The sequence below is a fragment of the Xyrauchen texanus genome, chromosome 7 (assembly GCF_025860055.1).
Source record: "Xyrauchen texanus isolate HMW12.3.18 chromosome 7, RBS_HiC_50CHRs, whole genome shotgun sequence".
Classification (NCBI taxonomy): domain Eukaryota; kingdom Metazoa; phylum Chordata; class Actinopteri; order Cypriniformes; family Catostomidae; genus Xyrauchen; species Xyrauchen texanus.
Window position 1 is genome coordinate 15,535,196 of NC_068282.1, and position 27,207 is coordinate 15,562,402.

General features: G+C 39.2%; 1 protein-coding gene across 2 annotated transcripts in view; it reads left to right on the top strand.

The window, feature by feature from the left end:
- Window positions 1–27,207, top strand: part of LOC127646498 (disco-interacting protein 2 homolog B-A-like) — an 82,487-nt gene that overhangs the window by 44,100 nt on the left and 11,180 nt on the right. Inside the window, exons 5-32 of one of the 2 annotated variants that reach the window (XM_052130204.1) lie at window positions 2,473–2,721; window positions 6,148–6,288; window positions 7,374–7,493; window positions 7,633–7,830; window positions 7,949–8,040; window positions 8,560–8,670; window positions 8,789–8,912; window positions 9,017–9,126; window positions 9,601–9,703; window positions 9,827–9,891; window positions 14,683–14,776; window positions 14,896–15,015; window positions 15,097–15,211; window positions 15,329–15,468; window positions 17,554–17,690; window positions 17,796–17,876; window positions 17,963–18,090; window positions 18,643–18,757; window positions 19,292–19,493; window positions 19,610–19,722; window positions 22,462–22,485; window positions 22,653–22,733; window positions 22,841–22,964; window positions 23,244–23,365; window positions 24,109–24,220; window positions 24,467–24,576; window positions 24,703–24,833; window positions 24,977–25,145. In XM_052130204.1, the coding sequence (XP_051986164.1) occupies window positions 2,473–2,721; window positions 6,148–6,288; window positions 7,374–7,493; window positions 7,633–7,830; window positions 7,949–8,040; window positions 8,560–8,670; window positions 8,789–8,912; window positions 9,017–9,126; window positions 9,601–9,703; window positions 9,827–9,891; window positions 14,683–14,776; window positions 14,896–15,015; window positions 15,097–15,211; window positions 15,329–15,468; window positions 17,554–17,690; window positions 17,796–17,876; window positions 17,963–18,090; window positions 18,643–18,757; window positions 19,292–19,493; window positions 19,610–19,722; window positions 22,462–22,485; window positions 22,653–22,733; window positions 22,841–22,964; window positions 23,244–23,365; window positions 24,109–24,220; window positions 24,467–24,576; window positions 24,703–24,833; window positions 24,977–25,145 (3,431 nt within the window). The remainder of the gene's footprint in view (window positions 1–2,472; window positions 2,722–6,147; window positions 6,289–7,373; window positions 7,494–7,632; window positions 7,831–7,948; window positions 8,041–8,559; window positions 8,671–8,788; window positions 8,913–9,016; window positions 9,127–9,600; window positions 9,704–9,826; window positions 9,892–14,682; window positions 14,777–14,895; window positions 15,016–15,096; window positions 15,212–15,328; window positions 15,469–17,553; window positions 17,691–17,795; window positions 17,877–17,962; window positions 18,091–18,642; window positions 18,758–19,291; window positions 19,494–19,609; window positions 19,723–22,461; window positions 22,486–22,652; window positions 22,734–22,840; window positions 22,965–23,243; window positions 23,366–24,108; window positions 24,221–24,466; window positions 24,577–24,702; window positions 24,834–24,976; window positions 25,146–27,207) is intronic. The other variant, XM_052130205.1, reaches the window with a different exon arrangement.

The window sequence follows — 27,207 nt, forward strand, 5'->3', positions numbered from 1 at the left end:
TAAAAGACTAAATTACTAAATGTATATGTTATTTAACATGTATTACATGTTTTAAATGTCCATGCTGAAAGTATTAGTTTATCTCATTACTATTAGTTTATCAGGTTTCTGCAACTTCTGCAAGTCGGGATTTTTGTCAGGATGTAGCCTTTTGTAATCAGCTCTGACAGAGTTATCCACGTTTTTCCTATGTCCCGTGATGCTTTGCGAGAATTATGGGCATTAATTCCATTGTCAAGTAAACACAGCTGTTGTTGCTTTGTACATCCATTCATTCTTTCTTTGCGGTGTTGGGATTTTGAGGAGAGTGTATATGATTTTGTATGGAAATACATCAATCACTATATCAGTGTGTTACTGAATGATAATAAACTGCAAAAGAGTGATAAAGACCGGACAGCATGAACAATACCGGCACGCTGGTTCTCCCAGGTGCAGTTGAGATTTAATCTAAGCAAACATGCAACATTTCGGGCAAAATTATAGTTTTTTTTAGTGGAGTACCTGTGTTAGTTCAGCTTCAGATGTGTTACTCTGCATGTTCAAATCAGACAGACACGCTGAGGAAGAGCCGTGAAGTGCTCATCTTTGGCTATATAATCGCTTTATCAAGTTTTCAAATCGGATTTGTTAGACGGGTGATTGATTGGTGAGAGGTGGTGCTTCGCTGCTGTCGGGGAAGCATCAGGATGTCATTTTAAACCTGACATGCAATGTGATTTTTGACTACCTCTTTATGTGTTTTTTGTGATCCAAGCACAAATCATTTTGCACACCCTTTACAACTATATTTAGCACTGACATTTGTGATCGGATCATCCGAAACACATCTTATTACCATCTGTAAACAGGGTTTTAAAATGAACGGGGCATGCTGTTGAACAACATCCGGTGGAAGTCCCACCCACATTCATGTCCCCAATATGACCCCCAGGAAAAAGGTGGATAGAGATCATATTTTTAATCTTGACTTCTTAATTTTTTCCATTGTGATCCATTTATAATGCCAGTCAGCCTCTCTCTGAACCTTACAATTGAACAAGCTTTTTTTTGCTACTGTACCTTCAAGACCTTTATGTAAATGAGTAACTAGGGCTGGACGATATATCTAATATTCACAATATAATTGCGATGATTTTGCTGACGATATCAAATTAAGCAATATTGTGAATATCGTGATGATTTTAATGTGCTTTTTATTTGGCCATTAAGTTTGATAAAGAGTTCATCATGATCATTCAGGGCTGTACAATTAATCAAAATAACATCAAAATGGCGGGTTGGTCATATGTGATTATTAAACCGCAAAATACTGCGATTTAAAGGCAGATAAATGCATGTATGCATTAAACCGGTAACGCTGATCTTTGCACGCGTGACGCAGCTCTCTCAGAGCAGTTCATGTGCTTTGTGAAAGAAAAGTACTGCAGGTTCAAGCACTCGCACATTTCCAAACATCAGTAACCACTACAAGTTATCATACAAATCTACAAACGTGGCACTGTATAACAAAAAAAGGAGGAGATGATATGTTTCACCAGATGCCGCACATTGTAAACTGTCAAATACAGACAGCACTTTCAGTGTCAAAATAAAAGGCACAAGTTAATTAAATTGGACAGAAATACATTACTTTGTGTAACACAAATTGAATCCTAAAAATAATAATGATAAATCAGTATTATGTTATAATAGTAAACTTGACTGGGACCCACAGTAATAATGTAGTATTATACAATATTCTTACTGGGTTCCAAAAAATAATTGAGTTAAGTAATTTTTGCACATGTTGTTCATCCTCAAAAAATGTGTGAGTAAAAATATTTAAAGGTAAATAAAGCTTTTTATGAAGCTACTATGTTTTATTGTATATGGAATATAAATATGTTAAAATAATGTATTCTATCCCAGTTTAATGTACAGAAACGGCTATAAGAAAGCCATTCATGGGTTAATTTTCTCGAAAACTGTAAACAAAGTGTGTTTTTCAGAAATTACATACTTTAATAAAAATGATTAAATCTCATTTTCCCTTGTGTTTATTTAGTGAATAACTGTGAGAATCCTGGCCACATTATTTTTTAAATAGATTTCTATTCAAAGCCTTAATATTGAATCTACTTGACTACAATGGATGAATGGTTTGGATGAAATGATGGTTCCTGTGATTGAAAAAAAAAAAAAAAATCACTTTTGAGGCATTTTAGAGCAAATACATAATTATATATATGTATGTGTGTGTGTGTGTGTGTGTGTGTGTGTGTGTGTGTGTGTGTGTGTATATCGAATTTCATCAATAGGCTGAAAAATATTGAGAAACAATTTGTGAAGCTATTAACATTGCTTTCTCATGGGTTGTAGGTTTGCTGTTGGGTCCCATGTAGTTGCAGATTCCCCCCCCCCTTTTTTTTATTTACTCATAGCTGTTTTTTTTTTTTTATCTTTCTTTCCCTCATTCTATTTTTTTGTCAGACTCTTCCTCGTCCTCTGATGATGAAGCAGTGTCCAGTGAAAGTGCAGGGCCTCAGCAGTCTCCAGACACCTGGATCAACAGCTCGCTGCACGCCTCCTCCACCTCATCTTCTGCCTCCTCCACTCTCTCTCATGGGGAGTCTAGGCCCGCCCAGGCCTCTCAGTCTCAGCAGGCCCCGCCCGCACCTGCCCAGCCACCCCACTCCCAGCCCACCGCGCTGGCTGAGGCCTTTGCGCAAACACGCATCGGTGAGTGGGCCACTATTACCACACAAAATCTTGTTTCATTGTACATACACTTTGTTTTTTATTTTTAACATTTGGTTTCAGGTTTTGATTTTAGCTGCTTAATCAGCCTTTTTTGCAGTTTGTTGTTTTTTCATTGCCTAATTATTACTTAATTTGTTTGTTTTTTTGTCTTTCTATTTTAAAATGTTTGTTTCTGTTCATTTATATCTTATGTGACTGTCAGTGAGAAGAATAGGAAGAGGTAAAATCAAGTTTAGCAAACTTTTACCTTGCCCTGTGTGTGTAAGATTTGTTGTGAGTTATGAATTCTATCCGCCACATCCACAGGCCCTGCCCTTCAACTTCTCCCCTTAACCTCTTGTCAACCATGTGTGTTTAAAGCCTATGAATGATTGGTCCATGCAAATGTCATATACGGGAGCTAGTGAAAATTTTGCATTTGCAATGTGGCTCAGGACTGATCATCTGATACATCTGTTACACTCTTCCCGATCTGTATTCATGAAGGAAGTGTGCTCTTCCTGCACATGACATACCCTGAGTGTGTGAAATTTCAAAAGATGTAGAAACTAACTGTAGGATTAGCCCAGCAGGGCTTCCATAAATTGTCAGTTTATTTAAAGACAACGTAAAATGGTATTTACACCCTTGTTAAAACTGTTTATTTGCAGAAAAATTGCAGTAAATTGTGTTCTCTGTACGTTTGCCAAGGGGATTTGCCAAGGCAAAATATTTTTGTAAAGACAACACAATTAACTTCCATTATGTGAAGTTTTTCTGATTGAAACTAGAGCTGTCAAAATTAACACCTTCTCATATGCGATTTGATTAAAAAAGTTAAACGCATTCATTTTTCTTTCAACACATTTACCGTTAATAAAGCATAAACCAGCAAAAACACTGGTAGGACTAGGATGGAACCTTTGTGATGTGTTGATGTGTCCACCCGAAGTCTAATTGCAGAGAGTAGCATGAGCCTCCACATGCGGAGTCTCCGCAGTGCCATACACAATGAGCCACATGATAAGTTTGGATTGACGTGGGTTTACGGTCTCAGAGGCGGAGGCAACTAAGACTTGTGGGGATTAACTGCGCCATCACGAGGACCTACTAAGTAGTGGTAATTGGGCATTCCAAAATATGGGAATAGGGGATAAAAAAATTCATTTAAAATAAATAAATAAATGCATTTTGACAAGAAAAGAAGTAAATATGGAGTCAAATTGTATCAATTTTTAAAATCGCGATTAAAAATTGCAATCGACTGACACCACTTAACAATATTGATACAACATTCAGCAGGACTCTAATGTAAGGCGAGATTTACATTTATCCATCAATATTTTATTGGATTGTGAAATATATATTTTTTATATATTTACTTATATATATTCTAGTTCAGTTGCTGTTTATTTAACAGATATAATTATCAATATAACCAAAACTGAAGATCGATCTTGGGATTCTAAGAATTGATATAGGGATCGTTCCAATGATGATCACAATTATCAGAAGATCGATATATTTACCCAGCCCTAATATTATTGGTAAATGATTTTTTTCTGCCCATGCTGCTTTGGTCAGCAAAAAAAAAATAAAAATAAAATTTGTTTAACTGGTGGAGAATATATTCCATTTTGGTGTAAGATAATAAAAGCACATTCTTTGCACTTATGAACGTGCACAATAAGACCAATTTCATGTTGTCTTTTAAGTACATTTAGCACTTTATCAATTTAAGCAACTGAAGGGTGCATGTGTTGACAAGAGTTCTGAATGGACATAGTTTTACACAGAGTCTTAGGGCTTTTTTTATGTGATATGACTACACGCAACGTCTTATGCAATTTTCGTGAGAGCGCTTATTCTAAGTAAATTTTTTGTGCCAGCGCAACTGGGCATGTGTATGAGTGTTTGCACTACTGTGGGTGGATGCATGCAACTGTGGGTGTATTGTTTGTAAAGGAAGTGGCACAAAGTTCAATTTGCTATTTTCCTAAGAATTTGGTTGTTGCGCAAAGAAGTATATGTATATATGTATTGTTATTCTTGTATTTATGATTTAATTTTGACTAGGAATTTTCCACCAGTTGTCGTAGAGTGATTTTTAAGTCACTGCAAAATTAACCGGTGGAACAAGTTGGAGAAGGTGAAATGTTTGTATTTAAATAGATTTTTTGACCGCTTCATTTCATTTTAAGTTTAATTTGAATTTAGGAATAATTTTTAATAAATTTTTCGCTTTTCAATAAATTATAATTTTTCATCAAAATCGGCATTTAGAAGCGAAATGCATGACAATACAATCACTTGTAGACTGTCATCAGTAGATGAAAAGGATTAATAATAATTGCTTAATTTAACGCCGCATAAATCCAAATTCTGACAAGTATCACATTTTCCATGCGTATAAAAGTTGCGTGTCGCTGTCATAGAAATATAACTGATATTCATCAAGGACACAGTTAAAGGAATAGTTCACCCAAAAATTTTAATTTGATGATAATTTACTGCCCCTCAAAGAAAGAGTTTCTTTCTTCAGCAAAACAGAATTTAAGATTTGTAGGATTTAATTTCAGGAACAATGCAAGTTAATGTACTCCATTTGTTTGATGGTCCAAAATTCATATTTAGGGTGCATCAAAATAATCCACATGATCCAGTCGACATATAAAGTTCTTCTGAACCCAAACAAGGGATTATTTTTAGAAACAAAACAATACATATGTACTTTTTAACTACAAATGTTCACTTACATACATCTCTGTGACGTGCTCTCATGAGGGGGATGACGTTAGTTCGTTGGTAAGGTCACGCGTGGAGGAGGCAGGAAGCGCGTCATTGTTTACAAGAGAAACTTGCACAGACCACAGACCAAGTGCCATTCACAAACGAAAACAGTCCAAAACTATTTCAAACATGATGTCGGAGGATTTTGATTTTTATAAGAGAAGAGGAGGAGTTTTTTGCCCAACCCTACCTGTTTGACCCCGAATAATTTTGTACACCACTCCTTCTCTTGTAAACAATGACGTGCTTCCGCCTCCACGCGTGACCTTACCAACGAGCTTACGTCATCTCTCTCATGAGCGCACGTCACAGAGATGTATGAAGCGAACATTTGTAGTTAAAAAGTATATAAGTATTGTTTTGTTTCTAAAAATAATAAATTGTTTGGGTTCAGAAGAACAAACTTTATTTGTCAACTGTTGTCGTGTAGATTATTTTGATGCACCCTAAATATGCATTTTGGGTCGTAAACAAATTAGCTTTCATATGTTTAGACACTGTCATTATTTTTACATTTCCGTCGGTGCCGCTAGTAATGCAGAAAATGCACCCTTCACCAAAGGGCTAGGGTAATACATCTGTAAAACTCTGAGCTGTGTTGATTGTAAGTGAGTGATGTGTGTTATTCTGGGTCAGATCCAGTAGGAGGAGTTGGGCCCCCTGATGTGCCATCCCAAGCTCAGGCTAGAGGCTCTCGTGTGGATCTGCCTGCCAATGCCGTGGTGCGAGGGATGACTCGAGGACAGAGCCGCTCCAGCATGATGGAGACCGCAGATGGTACTTATTGTGTGTGTGTGTGTGTGTGTGTGTGTGTGTGTGTATGTGTGTGCATATGGTATTATGTGCAATACCACAAGTACTGTACATATTGGAAAAATCATGCATATTTTCTGAGCAAAAAAAAAAAGAAAAGAGTGAGAGAAAGTGAATATCACGGCCATGGAAAACCTGGGATAAACAGGGAAATTAGAAATTCTGATTTCCTGTTCTGGAAAAGTCATGGAAATGCATATGTAAAATAAAATAATTTTTTCTAGGCATTCTCAGCTTGAATTAATTTCATTAGCTAGAAATTGCTCTTTTTGAGGGCAGTCTCTAAGAAAGGATTTTAATACCCTTACCAACTAATCACAAACGACTTGAAAAGTCATGGAAAAGTGAAAGGTCAATTGGTGTGGGAACCCAGGAATATGTATTTATATTTGAATAGTGTGGTACATGAGACATCAAAATGTATGTCAAACCTTGAGTGCCTCTTCATAACTTTATTTTCATGCCTCTCAGACGTTTGTGTTAACATCTCAATAACATTTCAGTCTCTATGAATGCTGTTTGATTGCTTCATTAATCGCATCCCTTTTCTTTTTTCTTTTCCACCTTTTATCCACTTGTGTCATGTTGCTTTTCTCTGTCAGTGAGAAGAGTAGGCAGAGGTAATGATTAGTCATAGACATGTCCTGTAGTTAGATTCTAATCCTATGTTTGTGTTTGTATACTGTATGTGCTAAAGAGAGTGTGTCAAGGTAAAACCATATATATATATATATATATATATATATATATATATATATATATATATATATATATATATTGATTAAACCAGACTTAAAAGTGTATGAATGTCATTGCATTTGACAACAAAAAGAAAACACAAGCACACTTTTTAAGCAAAGCATGCATAAAAAAAAGTTAATTAGGTTGTCATTATTTTTGGTATTAGAATAATTTTTTTCTATCTATGTAATGGCATACTTCCTAGGTGAGTTGAGAGTGTCTTGGATTGTGTCTGTGTGTATTTGTGTGTGTGTGTGTGCTTGCTCGTCTGTCTCATCACACCCTTCCTGACCCCGATCCTGGTGTAGGTGTTCCGGTTTCCAGTCGCGTGTCCACGAAGATCCAGCAGCTGCTTAACACACTGAAACGACCCAAACGGCCACCACTCAGCGAGTTCTTCGTGGATGACCAAGAGGAGATTGTGGAAGGTATGTAGATGAATTATGCTCAAGCTATTTCGCTTTCAAACACTCTTTGAATGCCAATTTTAAAATAAGGAAGTGCAATTATTTGGATTGAGTGTTGTTTTCTTAAATTAAATGTTCCTTACTCCATATCTCTCCTCAGTCCCTCAGGCAGATCCTAACACACCTCGGCCAGAAGGCCGGCAGATAATCCCTGTGAAGGGGGAGCCGTTGGGTGTGGTCAGTAACTGGCCTCCTGCCCTTCAGGCAGCATTAGCTCGATGGGGTGCCACACAAGGCAAAAGTCCCGCCCTCACAGCTCTTGATATCACAGGGAAACCACTCTATACACTTACATACGGTAAGAGTGAGCAAGATTACCTACGTGATATAGGTTTATGGGTTGTCTCAGTAAGTTTGATGCACACAAACTGTATAAATGTATGAATACAACTAAGTGATTGGTGTGTGGTTGGCAGGGAAAATTTGGAGTCGTAGTGTGAAGCTGGCCTACACTCTCCTCAACAAATTGGGAACAAAAAATGAGCAGATCCTCAAACCAGGCGACAGGGTAGGAAAACAACCAAACCAAGACAAACAGTGTGTCCTTACTAAATGCAACACAATAAAACAACTAAAAAAATAAAATATTTTTCTTGTAAACCAGAGTTTTTGTCTCAATCAGCTGTGAAACGATGAATGACAGGACATTTTGACAGTAGTTTGGTTTATAACCCTCCCCACAGCAAAATCTCATTGGTCCAACATCCCACACCTCATAACTATGTTAAACATAAAATATCATCTTATCTTTATAGTGAAAAAGGAGTTATATTTTAGTCTGTTCCCACCCGCAACCGATTAGATCACTACAGTTTTCATTTTTGGGAGAACTATTCCTTTAAATGTTTTATGAGCTTTCCCTGATAAAAAACATTAATCAAACAGAACAGGCTTCTTAAGCAGGTGTTCTTAACTGGTATACGATCGTGCATGTAAACGCACAATTAACGTTACATTGCTACAAGCAGTTTAAATTGCTAGTTTTCCTCTCCAGTTATTTGCTAGTAATGTCTTGTTATGCACCCAGGTGGCACTGGTGTATCCTAACAGTGACCCTGGTATGTTCTGGGTTGCGTTTTATGGCTGTTTGTTGGCTGAAGTCATTCCTGTGCCCATCGAGGTTCCACTATCACGAAAGGTAATCATACATTTTCCAACAATCCATTCTACGTACCATTTAGTATCGAATTCAATGGTAAATAAGAGTGCTAACAATTTTTGTTGTGGTTGAATTGTGTGTTTTTGTGTGTTTACAGGATGCTGGGAGCAGTCAGGTTGGATTTTTATTGGGTAGCTGTGGGGTGGGTCTGGCTTTGACAAGTGAGATCTGTTTGAAGGGTTTACCCAAGACACCCACTGGAGAAATATTGCAGTTAAAAGGTTAGAAACACACATATTAGTAATGTGTTACCTTTCAAAAGCATGAAGCCATTCAGTGATCATGTTGATATTATGATGGATCTAATACTAGTTGTTTCTGACAGGCTGGCCCAGGTTAAAGTGGGTGGTGACGGACTCCAAATACCTTACCAAGCCTTCGAAAGACTGGCAGCCACATATCCCAACAGCCAATACAGACACTGCTTATATAGAGGTAAGATCTTGCAAATGTTTCACGTGTTTTATACAAAGCGGGTTGCAAAGGGGAATTTTTTTTGGTTTTTGCATTTTTGGGAAAAGAAAAGGTACGACATAAAATAAAGACGAATTATTTAAGATTCTGCATTCTTTATAATAACTAATAAAATGTAAGTGAATTTGGGACATTTGACCATTGACAAACTCCTATGTCATCTAGATTTCCCTGCTTCCGTTGAAGCACACAAGATGCTCTGTGGAACATTCTCAAATCATTTTGTGTTAGCAAGGAATAAGAAATTCTGAAATGAATGTACATTTTTCAATTTAACCCAATCTTAACCCTTATTAACTTTTCAAATTGTTATGAAGATAAAATAAGTTGTAATTAAAAAAAAATTATCTTCTGGTCTGAGACTTTTGGACCCCACTTTAAGTGTGTACAGTTTTAATGTATGCCGATCTCTCCCACTCTTTTTCTTTCATGCAGTACAAGGCCAGTAAGGAGGGCACAGTGATGGGTGTTGCAGTTTCGAAGGTTGCCATGTTAACACATTGCCAGGCACTCACTCAGGCCTGTAACTATTGTGAGGGTGAGTGATGCTGTTGTTATGGAAACACCATCCTTTTATTGCAGCTACATTAAACCAAATAACTAGTCGTACAGCTTTAAACACTACATATTTAGAGATCTAACTAAACTCATCTGCACACAGGTGAGACACTGGTGAATGTTTTGGACTTTAAGAAGGACATGGGTTTGTGGCATGGAGTTCTCACTGTAAGTGACAAAATATGTGTGTGCCATTAATGCTGTTACTGGAGATTCATTCCTAAACTAAATAAGTTGATCTACCTACTGCAACATGATAACTGTGTGTTTAGAATACACTTTTTCAACATATGACTGAAGCGATAATAGGAAATTATAAGTGATAAAATAAATTTAAAGAATAAAATAAGATATTATATATTGCTTAAAGAAAGCAAAAAGATTGCAAAACCTGAAGATTACAAAAAAATTGAGCCTATTTTTTAGGAAAATTAAGATTTTGTTGTTTTTTTGCAATAATTTATAATTAAAGGAATATTCCGGGTTCAATACAAGTTAAGCTCAATCGACAGCATTTGTGGCATAATGTTGATTACCACAAAACATTATTTTGACTTGTCGCTCCTTTAAAAATAAATCTGGGTTACAGTGAGGCACTTACAATGGATTTTAATGGGACCAATTTTTTGTGGGTTTAAAGGCAGAAATGTGAAGCTTATAATATTATAAAAGCACTTATATTAATTCTTCTGTTAAAACTCATGTATTATTTGAGCTGTAATGTTGTTTAAATTGTTGTTACAGTCATTTGAGGGTTTACAGCTTTACATTGTCATGGCACCAAAGTTTACACAGGAAAGTTAAGTAAGTGATATTATCACAGTAAAATCATGTCTACACACATATTGTTTACGTCTTGTGGCTAAACATTTGAAAAAGTGAATATTTTAACACATATTTTTGCTTTTTTTAAAGAAAATGTGGGACGAGTCGAAATTATTTTTTTGTGTTAATCAACATTATTCCACAAATGCTGTCGATTGAGCTTAACGCAATTTACGTATGTAACTGTGGTTCTGTGAATTCCGGATGACCGCCAGAGGCAGTTTTAAGCACTAATGGATAATCACAGTGCCAGCTAGATAGGTCGAGAAAATCTCGGAATGCTTTCTCGCACATTCCGAATGACAAAGGACTCTGGCGGTCATCTGGAATTCACAGAACCACAGTTACATACGTAACTAGCGTTCTGTTTCATTCCTACTGACCGCCAGAGCACTAATGGATGACACATACAACACAGTCATGAGGAATGCCAGCCACCTGAAGTCATCAAGGTTGCTCCAGAAGGTCTGCAGCACTCACACCATGAGAAGCAGCCACATTAACCCTGTAAAACCGTGCAAATGTACATGGAGAAGTCCAGGTAGTAGCAGCACAGATATCTGTGAACGAAACTCCCGAAAGGTAGCCCAAGATGAAGAGACCGCCATTGTAGAATGGCAAGTAACACCTTCTGGTAAGGGTATTTGAGCCTTATCATATGCTAATTTGATCACTTCTACAATCCAGGGCGATAGTCTCTGCTTGGACAAAGGCGCACCCTTATGCACACCGCCATGACAGACAAATAACTGATCTGTCTGAACGATGCAGTATAATTAACATAAGACTTTAAAGCACATACAGGGCACAGGAGATGACCTCTCCTAACCACATTGGATGGAGATGAAGACAAAAAGCAGCCAGATTAATAGACTGATTCACAAATTGTGGAACAGGACTTTTGGAAGAAAGATTGGATTATGATGAAAAACGACCCCTGAATCCTGTTGCAACCAGCGATCTCACTTAAAGACACCCACTTAATATCTGCCTCACCCATTGGTTCGAATGGCGATGTACTAAGAAAGTCTAAGACAAGTGGTAAGTCCCACACAGGAAAAAGAGTCCCATGAACCGGCTTTAAATGCCTTGCCCCCTTCAAAAAACTGCAAACAAGATTATGAGACCACACAGAAGAACCATCAATTGCGGCATGATGTGCAGATATGGCAGCTACGTACACCTTTAAAGTAGAAGCCGCTTTATTGTTGTCCAACAAGTGTTGCAAAAAACTCAAGACCTTTGGCACAGTACAGTGAAACGGATCAATTCCCTGAGCTCCACACCATGAAGAGAATATTCTCCAACAAGCAGCATAAAGCTGTCACGTTGAAGCAGCTCTGGCATTATCCACAGTAAAGACTACCGCCGGATCACAATCTGCTAGAAGTGGGTTGGCCCCAGTGGCCAAACCCAAAGCTGAATGTGAACCGGATCCAGATGCCAAACGCACCCGTCCATCTGGGAGAGGAGATCTCTCTGGGTGGGAAGTTGCCATGGCTCGCCCTCTAACAGACTCAGAAGGAGAGGGAACCATGGTCTGGCTGGCCATCGAGGTGCCACTAGAAGTACCCTGTACTTGGATAGGAATATTCTGTGTAGTGTCTCCCACAACAGTGGAAAAGCAGGCAATGCATACAACAGGCATTTCAGCCACTCGTGGGCCAGAGCGTCCTGTCCCAATGGACTTGACTTTTTGCACCCCAGCTATCAAAAGCACTAACTGGTTCCAAGGTTTCAGCGCACGGATGCAAGAATGGGAGACAATGATCATACGATGACGATGTCTTGCCGGGTTCAGCCGTATACTGTTGTTCCATCTCTGTAGGTGCCTGAGGTGGAGCAAACCTAAAGGAACCACAGAGGTGGCCGCAGCCAACATCCCCATTAGTTGTAGGAGAACGCCATAATGAAGTTTTGCCCCAAAGCGAAAACGAATCAGTAGATGACGAATACTTAAAATCTGAGCGAGCGACAATGTGGTAGACATCGCGAGAGAGTCCAGTGTTGTTCCGATAAAGGTTATGACTGCACTGGAACCAAACAACTCCTGGTCTTGTTCACTGTGAGACCCAACCTTTGAATGTGCTCTAACAATATCTTGCTGTTGTATAGAGCATGCAATTTTGTTGGGGAACAAAGCAACCAATCATCCAAATAGGGCAGAATCCTTTGGACCAAAGAGGAGACAGGGCTGCACTCATGTATCTTGTAAAAACACGGGGAGCTAGAGACAGACCTAACGCTAGATCTTTGAGCTGGTAAACTTGATCCTGAAAGCTGAATCTCAGGAACATCCTGTGGTTTGTGCAATAGGAACATAAAAGTAAGCTTCTTTTAAATCTACACTTACAAACCAGTCTCCTTTCATTACGGACCAAAGAACTTCGGCAGTGCTGCAATATGCGGAAAGGAAGAGACTTTAGGAACAAGTTTAGACGTCAAAAATCCAAAACAGGACAAAACCTGCCATCTTTCTTTGGAACGAGGAAGTATGTTGAGTAAAAGCCTTCCCTCTGATTGAGGGGAAGAACCTCCTCTATTGCTCCTTTCTTTAACAATTACAATTAATTTCCAGAGCAAGAGCCGTAGAACATGCTATGTCTTTGAAAACTGTCGGTAGAATTTGACTTCTCATAGAGCGAGAAAGCGAAAGAGACCAAGCTACTACTCGGTCAATGTCACGACGTGACTACACTCACCTAAAGGATTATTAGGAACACCCTACTAATACTGTGTTTGACCCCCTTTCGCCTTCAGAACTGCCTTAATTCTACGTGGCATTGATTCAACAAGGTGCTGAAAGCATGCTTTAGAAATGTTGGCCCATATTGATAGGATAGCATCTTGCAGATGATGGAGATTTGTGGGATGCACATCCAGGGCACGAAGCTCCCGTTCCACCACATCCCAAAGATGCTCTATTGGGTTGAGATCTGGTGACTGTGGGGGCCATTTTAGTACAGGGAACTCATTGTCATGTTCAAGAAACCAATTTGAAATGATTTGAGCTTTGTGACATGGTGCATTATCCTGCTGGAAGTAGCCATCAGAGGATGGGTACATGGTGGCCATAAAGGGATGGACATGGTCAGAAACAATGCTCAGGTAGGCCGTGGCATTTAAACGATGCCCAATTGGCACTAAGGGGCCTAAAGTGTGCCAAGAAAACATCCCCCACACCATTACACCACCACCAGCAGCCTGCACAGTGGTAACAAGGCATGATGGATCCATGTTCTTATTCTGTTTACGCCAAATTCTGACTCTACCATCTGAATGTCTCAACAGAAATCGAGACGCATCAGACCAGGCAACATTTTTCCAGTCTTCAACTGTCCAATTTTGGTGAGCTCTTGCAAATTGTAGCCTCTTATTCCTATTTGTAGTGGAGATGAGTGGTACCCGGTGGGGTCTTCTGCTGTTGTAGCCCATCCGCCTCAAGGTTGTGCATGTTGTGGCTTCACAAATGCTTTGCTGCATACCTCGGTTGTAACGAGTGTTTATTTCAGGCAAAGTTGCTCTTCTATCAGCTTGAATCAGTCGGCCCATTCTCCTCTGACCTCTAGCATCAACAAGGCATTTTCAGCCCACAGGACTGCCGCATACTGGATGTTTTTCCTTTTCACACCATTCTTTGTAAACCCTAGAAATGGTTGTGCGTGAAAATCCCAGTAACTGAGCAGATTGTGAAATACTCAGACCGGCCCGTCTGGCACCAACAACCATGCCACGCTCAAAATTGCTTAAATCACCTTTCTTTCCCATTCTGACATTCACTTTGGAGTTCAGGAGATTGTCTTGACCAGGACCACACCCCTAAATGCATTGAAGCAACTGCCATGTGATTGGTTGATTAGATAATTGCATTAATGAGAAATTGAACAGGTGTTCCTAATAATCCTTTAGGTGAGTGTATGTTGTTATATTTTCTCGACCTATCTAGCTGGTGCTACGATTATCCATTAGTGCTTAACACTGCCTCTGGTGGTCAGTAGGAATGAAACAGAACTTATATAAATGTAATTTCTTTCTTTCAATTTTTCATAATGTGAAATTTGACCCAGGCATTTCTTGGCAGTTTTTCAGAGTTTCACCCAATAGCATCTGTATATATGTTTTTGTGTGTTTTAGAGTGTGATGAACCGAATCCACACCATCAGTGTTCCATATGCAGTAATGAAGGCCTGTCCACTCTCCTGGGTTCAACGAGTACACATACACAAAGGTAAAGCACACACACACACACACACACACACACACACACACACACACACACACAGCAATAAGCATATCTCTGTCCACTAAAAAGTTGCTTTGATTTGACAAACTTCTATGCTCCTACAGCGCGGGTGGCATTGGTGAAGTGTCGTGACCTGCACTGGGCGATGATGGCTCACAGAGATCAGAGAGACACCAGTCTGGCCTCCTTGCGCATGCTTATTGTTGCTGATGGAGCCAATCCTTGTGAGTTACACTAATGACGTTCATTTAAACTCATGCTGATCTTATTCAACCATTTTGTTTTATTTTATTTTTTTCTGACAGGGTCAGTGTCATCATGTGATGCGTTTTTGAACGTATTCCAGGCTTATGGCCTGAAGCCAGAGGTCGTCTGCCCATGTGCTACATCACCTGAGGCCATGACAGTTGCCATACGCAGGTATATCATTTTGTAAAACATTTTTAACCCACCTATTGACCTTAAGACCCACCAGTGATCCTGGAGTGTATTACAAAAGGTGTTTGGCTCCTGATAGTGAGATGCATCTTTCACCAGGCCTGGGGTCCCTGGAGCGCCTCTTCCAGCGAGAGCCGTCCTGTCAATGTCTGGACTGAGTCATGGGATCATCAGGGTCAACACTGAAGACAAGAACTCTGCTCTCACTGTACAGGACGTGGGACATGTCATGCCTGGAGGTGTGTGTTTGTGCCACTAATGCTTAAAACAATTAACACTAACCTGGCCACAACAGTAGCAAACTAATGGTATGACAGTATTTTTTTATCTTTATGTGTTATTCACATGTCTGTTAATACCATGGTTTATTTGGACAAATACAATGGTAATGTCATGGTTTTTGGGCATGTACCATAGCAAAACCATTGTATTCTTTGAAGTAAATACCGTTACCATGGTTTTTGGGCATGGTACCATGGTTATATCAAGTTTTTTTTAAACATCTACTATGGTAATGCAAGTATCTTCTTTGAAGTAGCTTCAAGTACCATTGAAATACCATAGTGTGTTTTATATATTCAGTGCCATGGAATATATAAAAGCACTCTCAGTAATATGAGTGGTGGTGGTGTAGTGGACTAAAGCACATAACTGTTTATCAGAAGGTCGCTGGTTCGATCCCCACAGCCACCACCATTGTGTCCTTGAGCAAGGCACTTAACTCCAGGTTGCTCCTGGGGGATTGTCTCTGTAATAAGTGCACTGTAAGTCGCTTTGGATATAAGCGTTTGCAAGATGAGATGATACATGATACTGGGTGAACGAGACGAGACGATATTTTAACACTATATATATGACTGGTCTTTTATTCGCCTTAGGGATGGGCGATACCGCTATTTTCTTTTCGATCCGATACCAAGTACTTTTAGGCCAGTAGTTTATGAATTCTTTGGATAAAATAAGTAACTTAAATTATTACTTAAATTTTGTATATATTTATAGGCTTAAGCAGAAAATTATTAGGCTGCTTTGTTTTCCTTATAAAATTAGTTAGTATAAGCCACATATAAAGCCTAAAAATTAACCATAGATATTATTATATGGCTTCTATTACTAAAACCATGTTACAATATGGATACTACAGTAATGCTGTAGCAAAACCATGGTTAATTGTAATTGCGAAACAATCATCTGCATTCCGCAGCTGCTTCCGGGTCCTTGAATAACGTGCGAGTAAGGGCAAATAGTTTCTGGTGCCCTCCTAGGGTAAGCTGGTGCCCACCTAGGGAGTTGGTACCCTACGTTGGTAGTCTGCTTATACGGAGCGGCAGTACTGCACGAGTCTCTTCAGACCTGGTGGAATTTTGTTTAGAGCTGTGGTGTTTCTGTAGGTGTCTTTGCATAGTGTTTGTGTTAGCCGTGGTGTACGGCACTATTTTCTTACAGTACTTACATATTGTTCTTGTCTTGTCACATTCTCTTCGGTTTATTGTTTCCACCAGGTACCCAAAATGCTGCCACACAAATTATTTAAATGTGGCGGGAGCATCTTCTATCCTAATTTCACCCTCAAAATCCATCATGCTGATATCGAGAGACAGCTTTTCACCTCGACGAGAAACATCGTCACATTGTAATATCGCGAGATCTCGTGGCACGAGAGTGTCGTCACACCCCTAGTAATATGGTATTAACATCTAATATAATCGCTGTGCCATGGTAACAACACTGTACTATTCTTGTAAGGATTTTAAGTCATTTTTAAACACATTTAAAAAATGTGGTCACATGTGCATGTATAAATCTATGGGGAATTCATTAAGAATTAATTGCGCATCAGTTATTTGCATGTGCTGTCTGCTCTGGTTAAGCACTAGGTTCACTTAAGGAACTATGCAGATGAGGCAAAAGTGCAAATACATCCACAAAATTGCTGCTGAATGCAATTTGCATGCGCAATTCCGATCTTGCTGATCAATTTTGAGCGCTATATAGCAGAGGATGCAGCAGACCGCTGTGATCTGACACACTTTGGCTGGACTGAACAGCATCACTGACTTCTGTGATCCAGACACCTGAATAATCTCTTTAAAATGCCGAAAGTGCACTTGACTACACAGCGCATTTGTATATATTTGTATATATATCAGGTTATAATGCTCTTTTCCATCATTTGATCATAATTTGATGAATTACTAAATATTTAACACAAACATCTCTTTTCAGTAAAATTCATTTTACTGCCTGCTTTCATCTGGCTCTAATAGCGGCTTCTAAATTGTAAAGTGAATTCGCACCTGTGTGTGTGTTTGTGTGTGTTATAGCATTGATGTGTATTGTGAAACCTGATGGGCCACCCATGCTATGTAAGACCGATGAGATTGGAGAGATCGTTGTGAACTCTCGTGCTGGAGGAAACATGTACTATGGCCTGCCTGGAGTCACCAAAAACACTTTTGAGGTCTGATGATGAACTTTGTGCTGAAATACACACAATAAGTACATATTAATTGAATGCTGTGGCTCTAATTGTGCCTGTGATTGTTGTGTTGTTTTAACCCCGCAGGTGATCCCAGTCAATGCTAGTGGTGCTCCTATTGGTGAAATCCCATTTGTGCGATCAGGATTATTGGGGTTTGTTGGACCGGTAAGAGAGTGAAAAGGAAAATAAGAGAGGAACTGTGCTGTTATTTTTTAGTGTGTTAAAATCTCTTTTTACAATTCTGTCAACAGGGTAGTCTGATATTTGTGGTGGGTAAGAATGAGGGCTTGTTAATAGTTAGTGGTCGCCGTCACAATGCTGATGATCTGGTTGCAACAGCGCTAGCGGTGGAACCAGTCAAAACTGTGTACAGAGGCAGGTGAGGGATCTCCTTTGAAAGTGTTTGTGTGTACTTCAAGCTGCCAATCTACAGAGAACAATATAGCACCTACATATATTCCATTGCTGTGTTTCAAAACCTAGTTAACTGCCTGTCTTAGCAGCATTTTTGGGCATCATAGGTTCATTTAAACGTTCATTGTAAGCATTCTTATTTGAAAAATTAGTTTTGGATGCTCAAACAAGCCGATGATTCTCAAAAACATTTCTCCCCTTTTCTCCATTTCTAATTAGAATCTAGTAGCTTCGTTTACTGTGGGAATATTTCTGAAGTAGGAAAATGTGTCAAAAAGATGGAAAGCATTTTTAATTATCCATCCATTGTTTTTTGGTAAATGATGGGATGTCCTCAATTTATGCAACCTTTGCTGATTAGGCAGCTCACTAGGTTTTGAGACAGCTAATTTCGACTCAGAGTCAGCTTATGTGTGTGTAGGTTTTTTATAAGCAAAGTGTTTTTGTGTTTGATGGATTTTTGATGGATTTCTTTGTTTTAAGTAGAGTATATGTTAATCAGAAGTGTGTTTTGTAGGATCGCTGTATTCTCAGTGACTGTGTTCTATGATGAGAGGATAGTCATTGTAGCGGAGCAGAGGCCTGATGCCAGTGAGGAGGACAGCTTTCAGTGGATGAGTCGAGTTCTACAGGTACACCCCTTTCAAGCAATTATTATTAAACAAATTGTTCCGCCTCTAAAATCTGATTGGATGAACCATTTTGTCGTCTTTTTACTCTTTTGCTGTTTCCACCCTTTTAAGTTAAAGGACATTGTTCACCCAAAAAAGATAATTGTCTCATCATTTACTCACCTTTTTCCATCTCAAACTCTTATAACTTTTTCATTTGTGGAACAAAACCGAAGATATTTTGATGAAGATATGAGGTGTTTATGCCTATATAAAGCAAGTCAATGTGGTCCAACACAACTCCAAAAACACATAAAGGCCAAAATTGAAATTCTTTTTTCACTTTACATATTGACATCTGCATTGTTCTTGGCACAATCATGAAGCTTGATTACACCTCCTTGTGCTTGAAACATGCTTCCAAGTGCACGTATATTGAACGCAATCTTGAACGTGTGTTTCATTGTTTAGATGAATCTCCAGAAGTTTGCTATTTCATTTTGTATGATTTATTCCTTTTTTGTTTGTGGCTTTGGTATTGTTTCTAAACTTTAGGCCATTGACAGTATTCATCAGGTGGGATTGTATTGTCTCGCTCTGGTATCTGCCAACACCCTGCCTAAAACCCCCCTTGGGGGCATTCACATCTCAGACACTAAACAGCTCTTCCTGGAGGGGGCGCTGCACCCTTGCAACATCCTCATGTGCCCCCACACCTGTGTCACCAACATGCCCAAGCCACGCCAAAAACAACCAGGTGTGTAAATGTGATTTCTGTGTAGATGACTGTATAAATCCCATATGTTATCTAGCTGCATGTGTGCATGTGATATTTTTCTCTAGTCTAAAGTTCTTTTTTCATGTCCTTCATAGTCGGTGTCGGCCCCGCTTCTATCATGGTGGGTAATTTGGTTGCTGGGAAAAGAATTGCACAGGCTGCAGGCAGAGATCTGGGACTTATAGAAGACCAAGACCTGGTCAGAAAGGTAAAGTCATAGTTTTTATTATGATTCAGTTAGTTAATATATCTAGGTCTCGATATGATAATATTGTTTTGTTTAATTATGTTAAACATAATTTTTATGTTTAGTGTAGTTATTTACACTCGCTTTTGCCGGGACAATCCAAAGGATGTGACGTTTATGCGTGCTCCTGAGCCTTGTCTCAGACAGTAATAGTGACAATAAACAGCGACAACAAACTACTCTAGGTAACGTTATCTTAGAGATGGAATCCAGCAAACATCCGGATCCCAGCACAATACTGACTCCTACATAAACTCAGATTAAGCCAAAAAACAAACAAACATACCGTTATCTATGAATACCGTCTGGCTAAGCAGAAACGTGATCGTGGTCGAGCAAAAACTAGAGTGAACATCGGCATGGCATTTGATTCCTGGAGACACCTTCGTTCGGTTTTGGGGATCAAAACCGACCTTAAATTGGCATTCTTCTTATTGGACAGGTAAGCTAACATAACTGCAAAGCATGTGAAATATAGTGCCAATAGGATTGATTGTGTAATTTTAGCTAACTTGATCTTGCCTGCTGACGCTGACAAATTGCAACCTACCTTGCTTTGAACAACCATCTTTGCAGCAGTCCACCAATCAGGCCTGTATGGTAGAGTGGCCAGATGGAAGCCACTCCTCCGTAAAAGGCACATGACAGCCCGCCTGGAGTTTGCCAAAAGGCACCTGAAGGACTCTCAGACCATGAGAAACAAAATTCTCTGGTCTGATGAAACAAATAATGAACTCTTTGGCCTGAATGGCAAGCGTCATATCTGGAGGAAACGAAGCACCGCTCATCACCTGGCCAATACCATCCCAACAGTGAAGCATGGTGGTGGCAGCATCATGCTGTGGGGATGTTTTTCAGCGGCAGGAACTGGGAGACTAGTCAGGATCGAGGGAAAGATGAATGCAGGAATGTAAAGAGACATCCTTGATGAAAACCTACTCCAGAGCGCTCTGGACCTCAGACTGGGGCGAAGGTTCATCTTCCAACAGGACAATGACCCGAAGCACACAGCCAAGATAACAAAGGAGTGGCTACAGGACAACTCTGTGAATGTCACTGAGTGGCCCAGCCAGAGCCCAGACTTGAACCCGATTGAACCTCTCTGGAGAGATCCGAAAATGGCTGTGCACCGACGCTCCCCATCCAACCTGATGGAGCTTGAGAGGTCCTGCAAAGAAGAATGGGAGAAACTGTCCAAAAATAGGTGTGCCAAGCTTGTAGCATCATACACAAAAAGACTTAAGGCTGTAATTGGTGCCAAAGGTGCTTCAACAAAGTATTGAGCAAAGGCTGTGAATAAATATTAATACAAACTTCTTTCATGTTTTCATTATGGGGTATTGTTTGTAGAATTTTGAGGAAAATAATGAATTTAATAAATTTTGGAATAAGGCTGTAACAAATCAAAATGTGGAAAAAGTGAAGCGCTGTGAATACTTTCCGGATGCACTGTACATTCTATTATAAAACAATAGCGCATTGATATATCAAAATGTCAGTTGTGATGGAATCACAAAAATACATCAATACTGAATTGTGACAATATATGTATAATGTCCAATCTATTTTATAAACTGCTACTGTCATCATCCACCAAATTTAGCTAACAGCTATTGATAAAGCTGGCTAGCTAGCTAACACCGGCTATCTTATAAATGCAGTCAATGTATCATGCAAAGAAAAGATATTACTTCAAACTACAGTCTTGTATAGTCAGAGCTATATTCACACTTTGTTTTAGCCCTGTTCCAGCACTGGAGAGTCAAATATAATATACAGTCTGAAAGTTTGTTGTAAAACAAGCATAAACGTGTAATTTTAATTATGCTACCCCATCTGTCAGCATGATGCCTGTGACTCACGTTCAGTCTCTTTGTACATTATGTCATTGTTTTGGTCGATGTTCATGTCTCTATGGAGTGCAACAACAGGTAGCTGGCTGCAGTTCACTTAATTGCCACAGGTGTCATTAAAAACAATTTTTTTGCACTTGTTCAGCCTCTTAAAGGGAAAGTTAATAATTTTCTCACCTTATTGATATCCCAGATGTGTATGACTTTCTTTCTTCTGCTGAACACAAATTAAGATTTTTTGAAAAACATTTCAGCTCTGTAGGTCCTCACAATGCAAGTGAATAGGTACCACAATTTTGAAGCACCAAAAAGCACACAATGGCAGTGTAAAAGAAATCCATAAGACTGGTTAAATCTATATCTTTTTTACTATAAATTCTCCTCTCTGCCCAGAAAGTGGCAATATGCACAAAGAATGCCAATGGCCAAAAACAAAAGAAGAATGTGGAAGTGGAGATTGATAGTAAAAAAGGACATAAATATTGATCTGTTTCTCACCCACACTTATCATTTCATTTCTGAAGATATAGATTTAACAACTGTAGTCATATGGATTACTTTTATGCTGCCTTTATGTGCTTTTTGAGCTTCAAAGTTTTTTACCCATTTACTTGCATTGTGAGGAGCTACAGAGCTGAAATTCTTCAATTGTGTGCAGCAGAAGAAAGTCATACACATCTGGGATGGCATGAGGGTGAGTAAATGATGAGATCATTTTAATTTTTGGGCGAACTATCCCTTTAATAAAGACTCCTGAAGATTTTTCTGTGGACATTGTGTGCAAGCTTTTATTTAACTGAAATTGTTGTGTGACGTGTGATGTTTTAATGCTTTCATATGGATGCAGATGTGCATGTGGCCTACGATGATGGTAAGTGCTGTGGTCATTACCAGAAAATAATGTATCTTGCCTTTTAACATGACACATGTTGATGTTATATTATTGAGTTTTGCTACTAACACTTTTTGCAGTAATCTGCTGATATTCATCTCTCTGCTATGATCTCAAGAAATCTGTCTTAAACTTGTCTTTCTTAGCATCAGTTCCTACCAGAGGCTTTACAGTGGAGAGCGCAAACAGACCCCGACCATACGCTCTATGTGCTATTGAATGCAAAGGTAGAACAAATACTTATATTCCAAGATACCTCTAGCAGAAAATTTTGTAAGCTTGAGAAGGACTCAACATGTGTCATCTCTCCCCCTCTCTGTCTCTCTCTTTCTAGGGAGTGGCTGTGTGTACAGCTACATGTGTTCAGCTTCATAAAAGAGCAGAGAAGATTGCTGCTGCTCTCATGGAGAGAAGTGGAATTAACATGGGAGAGAATGTGGTGCTTTTGTATCCACCAGGTAAATTACAAAATGACATATTCTATACCGTGCCATACTACTGTTTGGTTTTCAGAGATCAGCAGCTCTTAAAGGGGTCATATCATGAGGAATCAAATTTTCCTTGATCTTCTGAGGTAAGTTCATTGTACTATGAAAACCATGTAACTTTCACAACTCAAAACTTCCTCCCCAGTGAACCAAGAATTTTTATCTAAACTAACTTGCAAAAATGCCTTGTTTGTTCATTGCAGGCTACAACAGGTTAATGCACTGCACTGGAATTCTCTGTTTATGCAGGTATAGATCTGATCGCAGCATTTTATGGATGTTTGTATGCTGGTTGTATTCCTGTTACCGTGAGGCCTCCACACACACAGAACCTCTCTGCTACTCTACCCACTGTCCGCATGATCATTGATGTAAGTCTGGGGGTTTGAATATTTGTTAAACTTCTTTATTTGTGTGTGTTGGTAGTTAAGGCTTTTCAGGACTTAAAGGGATAGTTCACCCAAAAATTCAAATTCTCATAATTTACTTACCTCATGCCACCCTAGATGTGTATGACTTTCTTTCTTCTGCTGAACACAAACGAAGAATTTTAAGAAGAATATCTCCGCTCTGTAGGTCAATACAATGCAAGTGAATGGTTGTCAGAACTTTGAAGGTCCAAAAAGCTTATAAGGGCAGCATGAAAGTAATCCATATGAATCTAGTGGTTAAATCCATATCTTCAGAAGTGATATTATAGGTGTGGGTGCGAAACAGATCAAGGTTTAAGTCCTTTTTTACTATAAATTCTCCTCCCTGCCCAGAAGGTGACGATATGCACGAAGAATGCAAATTGACAAAAGCAAAAGAAGAATATGGAAATGAAAGTAAATGTTGAGATTTATAGTATAAAAAAAGGCTTAAATATTGATGAAGATATGGATTTAACCACTAGAGTTATATGAATTGAATTTTATGCTGGCCACCATTCACTTGCATTGTATGGACCGACAGAGCTGAGCTATTTGTGTAAAAGAAAGAAAGTCATTCATATCTGGGATGGCATGTGGGTGAGTAAATTATTAGAGAAATACATTTTTTGGGTGAAATATTCCTTTAATCTCTAATATTGGACCTTTTTTTCACTTGATTTCTTTTGTCTACTCCTCCTCAGGTCAGTAAGGCTGCCTGCATTCTTACTACTCAGGTTTTAATGAAGATTCTCAGATCTAAAGAAGCAGCCACCACTGTCAACATAAAAACATGGCCTATCATAATTGACACAGGTAATACACATTAATTCATACACGCTCAGTTACATTGTGTATGTTTAGGATTATGTAACTAGTGTTATAAAAGAGTTAGAAACATTTTTATTTGCTTCAGTTTTACTGAAGTCCTGCATGAAATATAGGACTTTTTACATTTGTCTGGGTAGCAACCTACTGCAAGAGGCTGCAGAAACAAGTGCACAACTACAAAAACAGACTAACTATTTAAATTCATTTCTCATTGCTTCACTTATTCCACAGATGATTTGCCTCGCAAACGGCCTCCCTCAATCTATAAACCACCCAATGCTGAAGTGACCGCCTACTTGGATTTCAGTGTCTCAACCACAGGCATGCTTACAGGGGTGAAGGTGAGATAAATGGAATAGATTTTGACAGTATTTCAGGCAGTGTTGATGGATGCTGCAAAAATGTAATTCTGTCTAAAAGCAAATCTCTGTTTAATTGAGACTCCTTTCTGATTGGGTGTTTATCAGATCTCCCATGCAGCAGTGGGTGCCCTGTGTCGATCTATAAAGCTTCAGTGTGAGCTATACTCTTCTCGCCAGATCGCCATCTGCCTCGACCCCTACTGCGGACTTGGTTTTGTGCTATGGTGCCTTGCGAGGTAACAGATGGATACTCACAAACTGTCATATACTCAAATGACTCATGCTCACATAAAAATTACACAATCTCATGTAAAGACTTGATCCCTTCAGTATGCTGATTTATGATGCAATAAAGATATTATGTGTTTGTGTTTTGTAGTGTATACTCAGGTCACCAGTCTATCCTGATCCCTCCATTGGAGCTAGAGAGTTCACTGACTCTGTGGCTGGGCACACTCAGTCAGTACAGAATCAGAGACACCTTCTGCTCCTACTCTGTCATGGAGCTCTGCACCAAGGGACTGGGAGGACAAACCGAGCTGCTGAAGGTATGCTCACTCAGACACACATATATGTGTGTTTCTTCAGCTTTGGGCACCAATGTCCAAGGGTTGATTCCTTTGTGAAAACTGACAGATTTAACCTTTTTTTCTATTTGTTTTTATTTGTTCCCTATCTGTCATTCACTCAATGTTGTGTCAATATAGTGACACTAGGGGTCACGCTCAGGGAGCCCCAAACACCTCTGATCTTTGAGAAAAGGTCAATGGGAATTGGCGAGTGGAATTTGCATGCCATTCCCCTGGACATATGGGTATAAAAGGAGCTGGCTCACAACCACTCATTTAGATATTTTATTTGGAGCCGAGTGGTTGTGTTCCACCAATCCATTCAGCTCTACAAAAAGCTGTTGGATTTACACCGCATTACAGCAGCTTCTCCCCCTCATGCAGAAAATGCTCCCTGGGCTTCAGCAGTCTAAAAGACTATATTCTTCCATTAAAAGAGTATATTTCCTTCTAAAAGAGTGGCACTCACGGAGAGTGTCTTTTTAAAGATGCCTTTCCGTTTGAGTATAATTCCTGGTTGTGGTCGTTACCTCTCTGCTTCCGACAGCCACGTTGAGCAGGTCGTCCTAGTAGCACCCTACTGGCCCACCTAGACTTGGTTTTCGGACCTCACACCCCCCATGTCTGGCCCTTGGATGGTACGAGGAAGACCTAAGTAACTAAGTAACCATAACTTGAGATGAGGTGGAAATGTCATTTTTCATGATGGTTCAGGATGGTTGGATAGTGTTAGTAGATAAATTAAATAAACTAATGAGTGAGGCTCAAAAAATAAAATTATTTACTCACCCTCATGCCACCCCAGATGTATATGATGGCATTACGAAATATAATCGAGCCTGAAATCATGATCACCAAGGAGATGCTGATGTCAAGATTTATAGTGAAAAATAAGTTATCATTTGGTTCACTTCACTTCACTGCATTGTGTGGACCTACAGAGCTATTACCTGTATGTGTAATATTAGATATTCTTCTAAAAATCTCAGTTTCAGTTATGCAGATGAATGTATTACACATCTAGGATTGCACAAGGGGGAGTAAATGATGAGAGAATTAATATTTTTGAGTAAACTAAGAGAAAAGAGACAAATTGAAAATGCACACCACAACAATTCACACCATTTGAGTAACTAGGTGAAGTGAAACACATTCCAGTCATCTCCGCTCAATCTCTCCACTGCAAATGTCTTACAAAAACAGCTTGTTTTTTAATATTTATACTGATGAGCCCAAACATTATGACCACCTGCCTAATATGCTGTTGTCCCTCTGTGTGCTGTCAAAACAGCGCCAACCCACTGAGGAATGGACTCTACAAGACCCCTAAATTTGTCCTGTGGTATATGGCACCAAGATATTAGCAGCAGATCCTGTAAATTGCACGGTGGAGCTGCTATGGATTGGACTTGTTGGTCCAGCTCATCCCACAGATGCTCAATCGGATTGATATCTGGGGAAGGCCAGGGCAACACCTTGAACTCAAACCATTCAAACAATGTGTGCAGTCTGGCAGGGCGCATTATCCTGCTGAAAGAGGCCACTGCCATCAGGGAATACCATTGCCATGAAGGGGTGCAATTGGTCTGCAAGGATGTGTAGGCAGTGATGTGCGGTGATGTCTTAAAGAGGCTAGGCACCGAGTTATGAAAGCCAGATTACCTGATTTATTGTATAAGCTAATAATACGTAATAACAGTGAACGTTATGCACAAGCGCGGCATATCAAGAAATGTAAAAATCAGGATGAATTATTTGTCAATAAAAAAAAATCAGGATGTATATCGTGTACTCTCTCTCTCTCTATCACAGACACACACACACACACACACACACACAGTGAACGTTACGCACAAGCGCGGCATATCAAGAAATGTATGTATTTTATATATGTGTTATATATAATATATACGATTTTGTTAATATATCTTCATTAGATATTATTATACAAAATTCAGTAGTCAAAACACAGAACATATAACAGAACATAAGTTGTTTATTTTTACAACATTATGTGCTTATTTTTTATGTGCAATCTTCA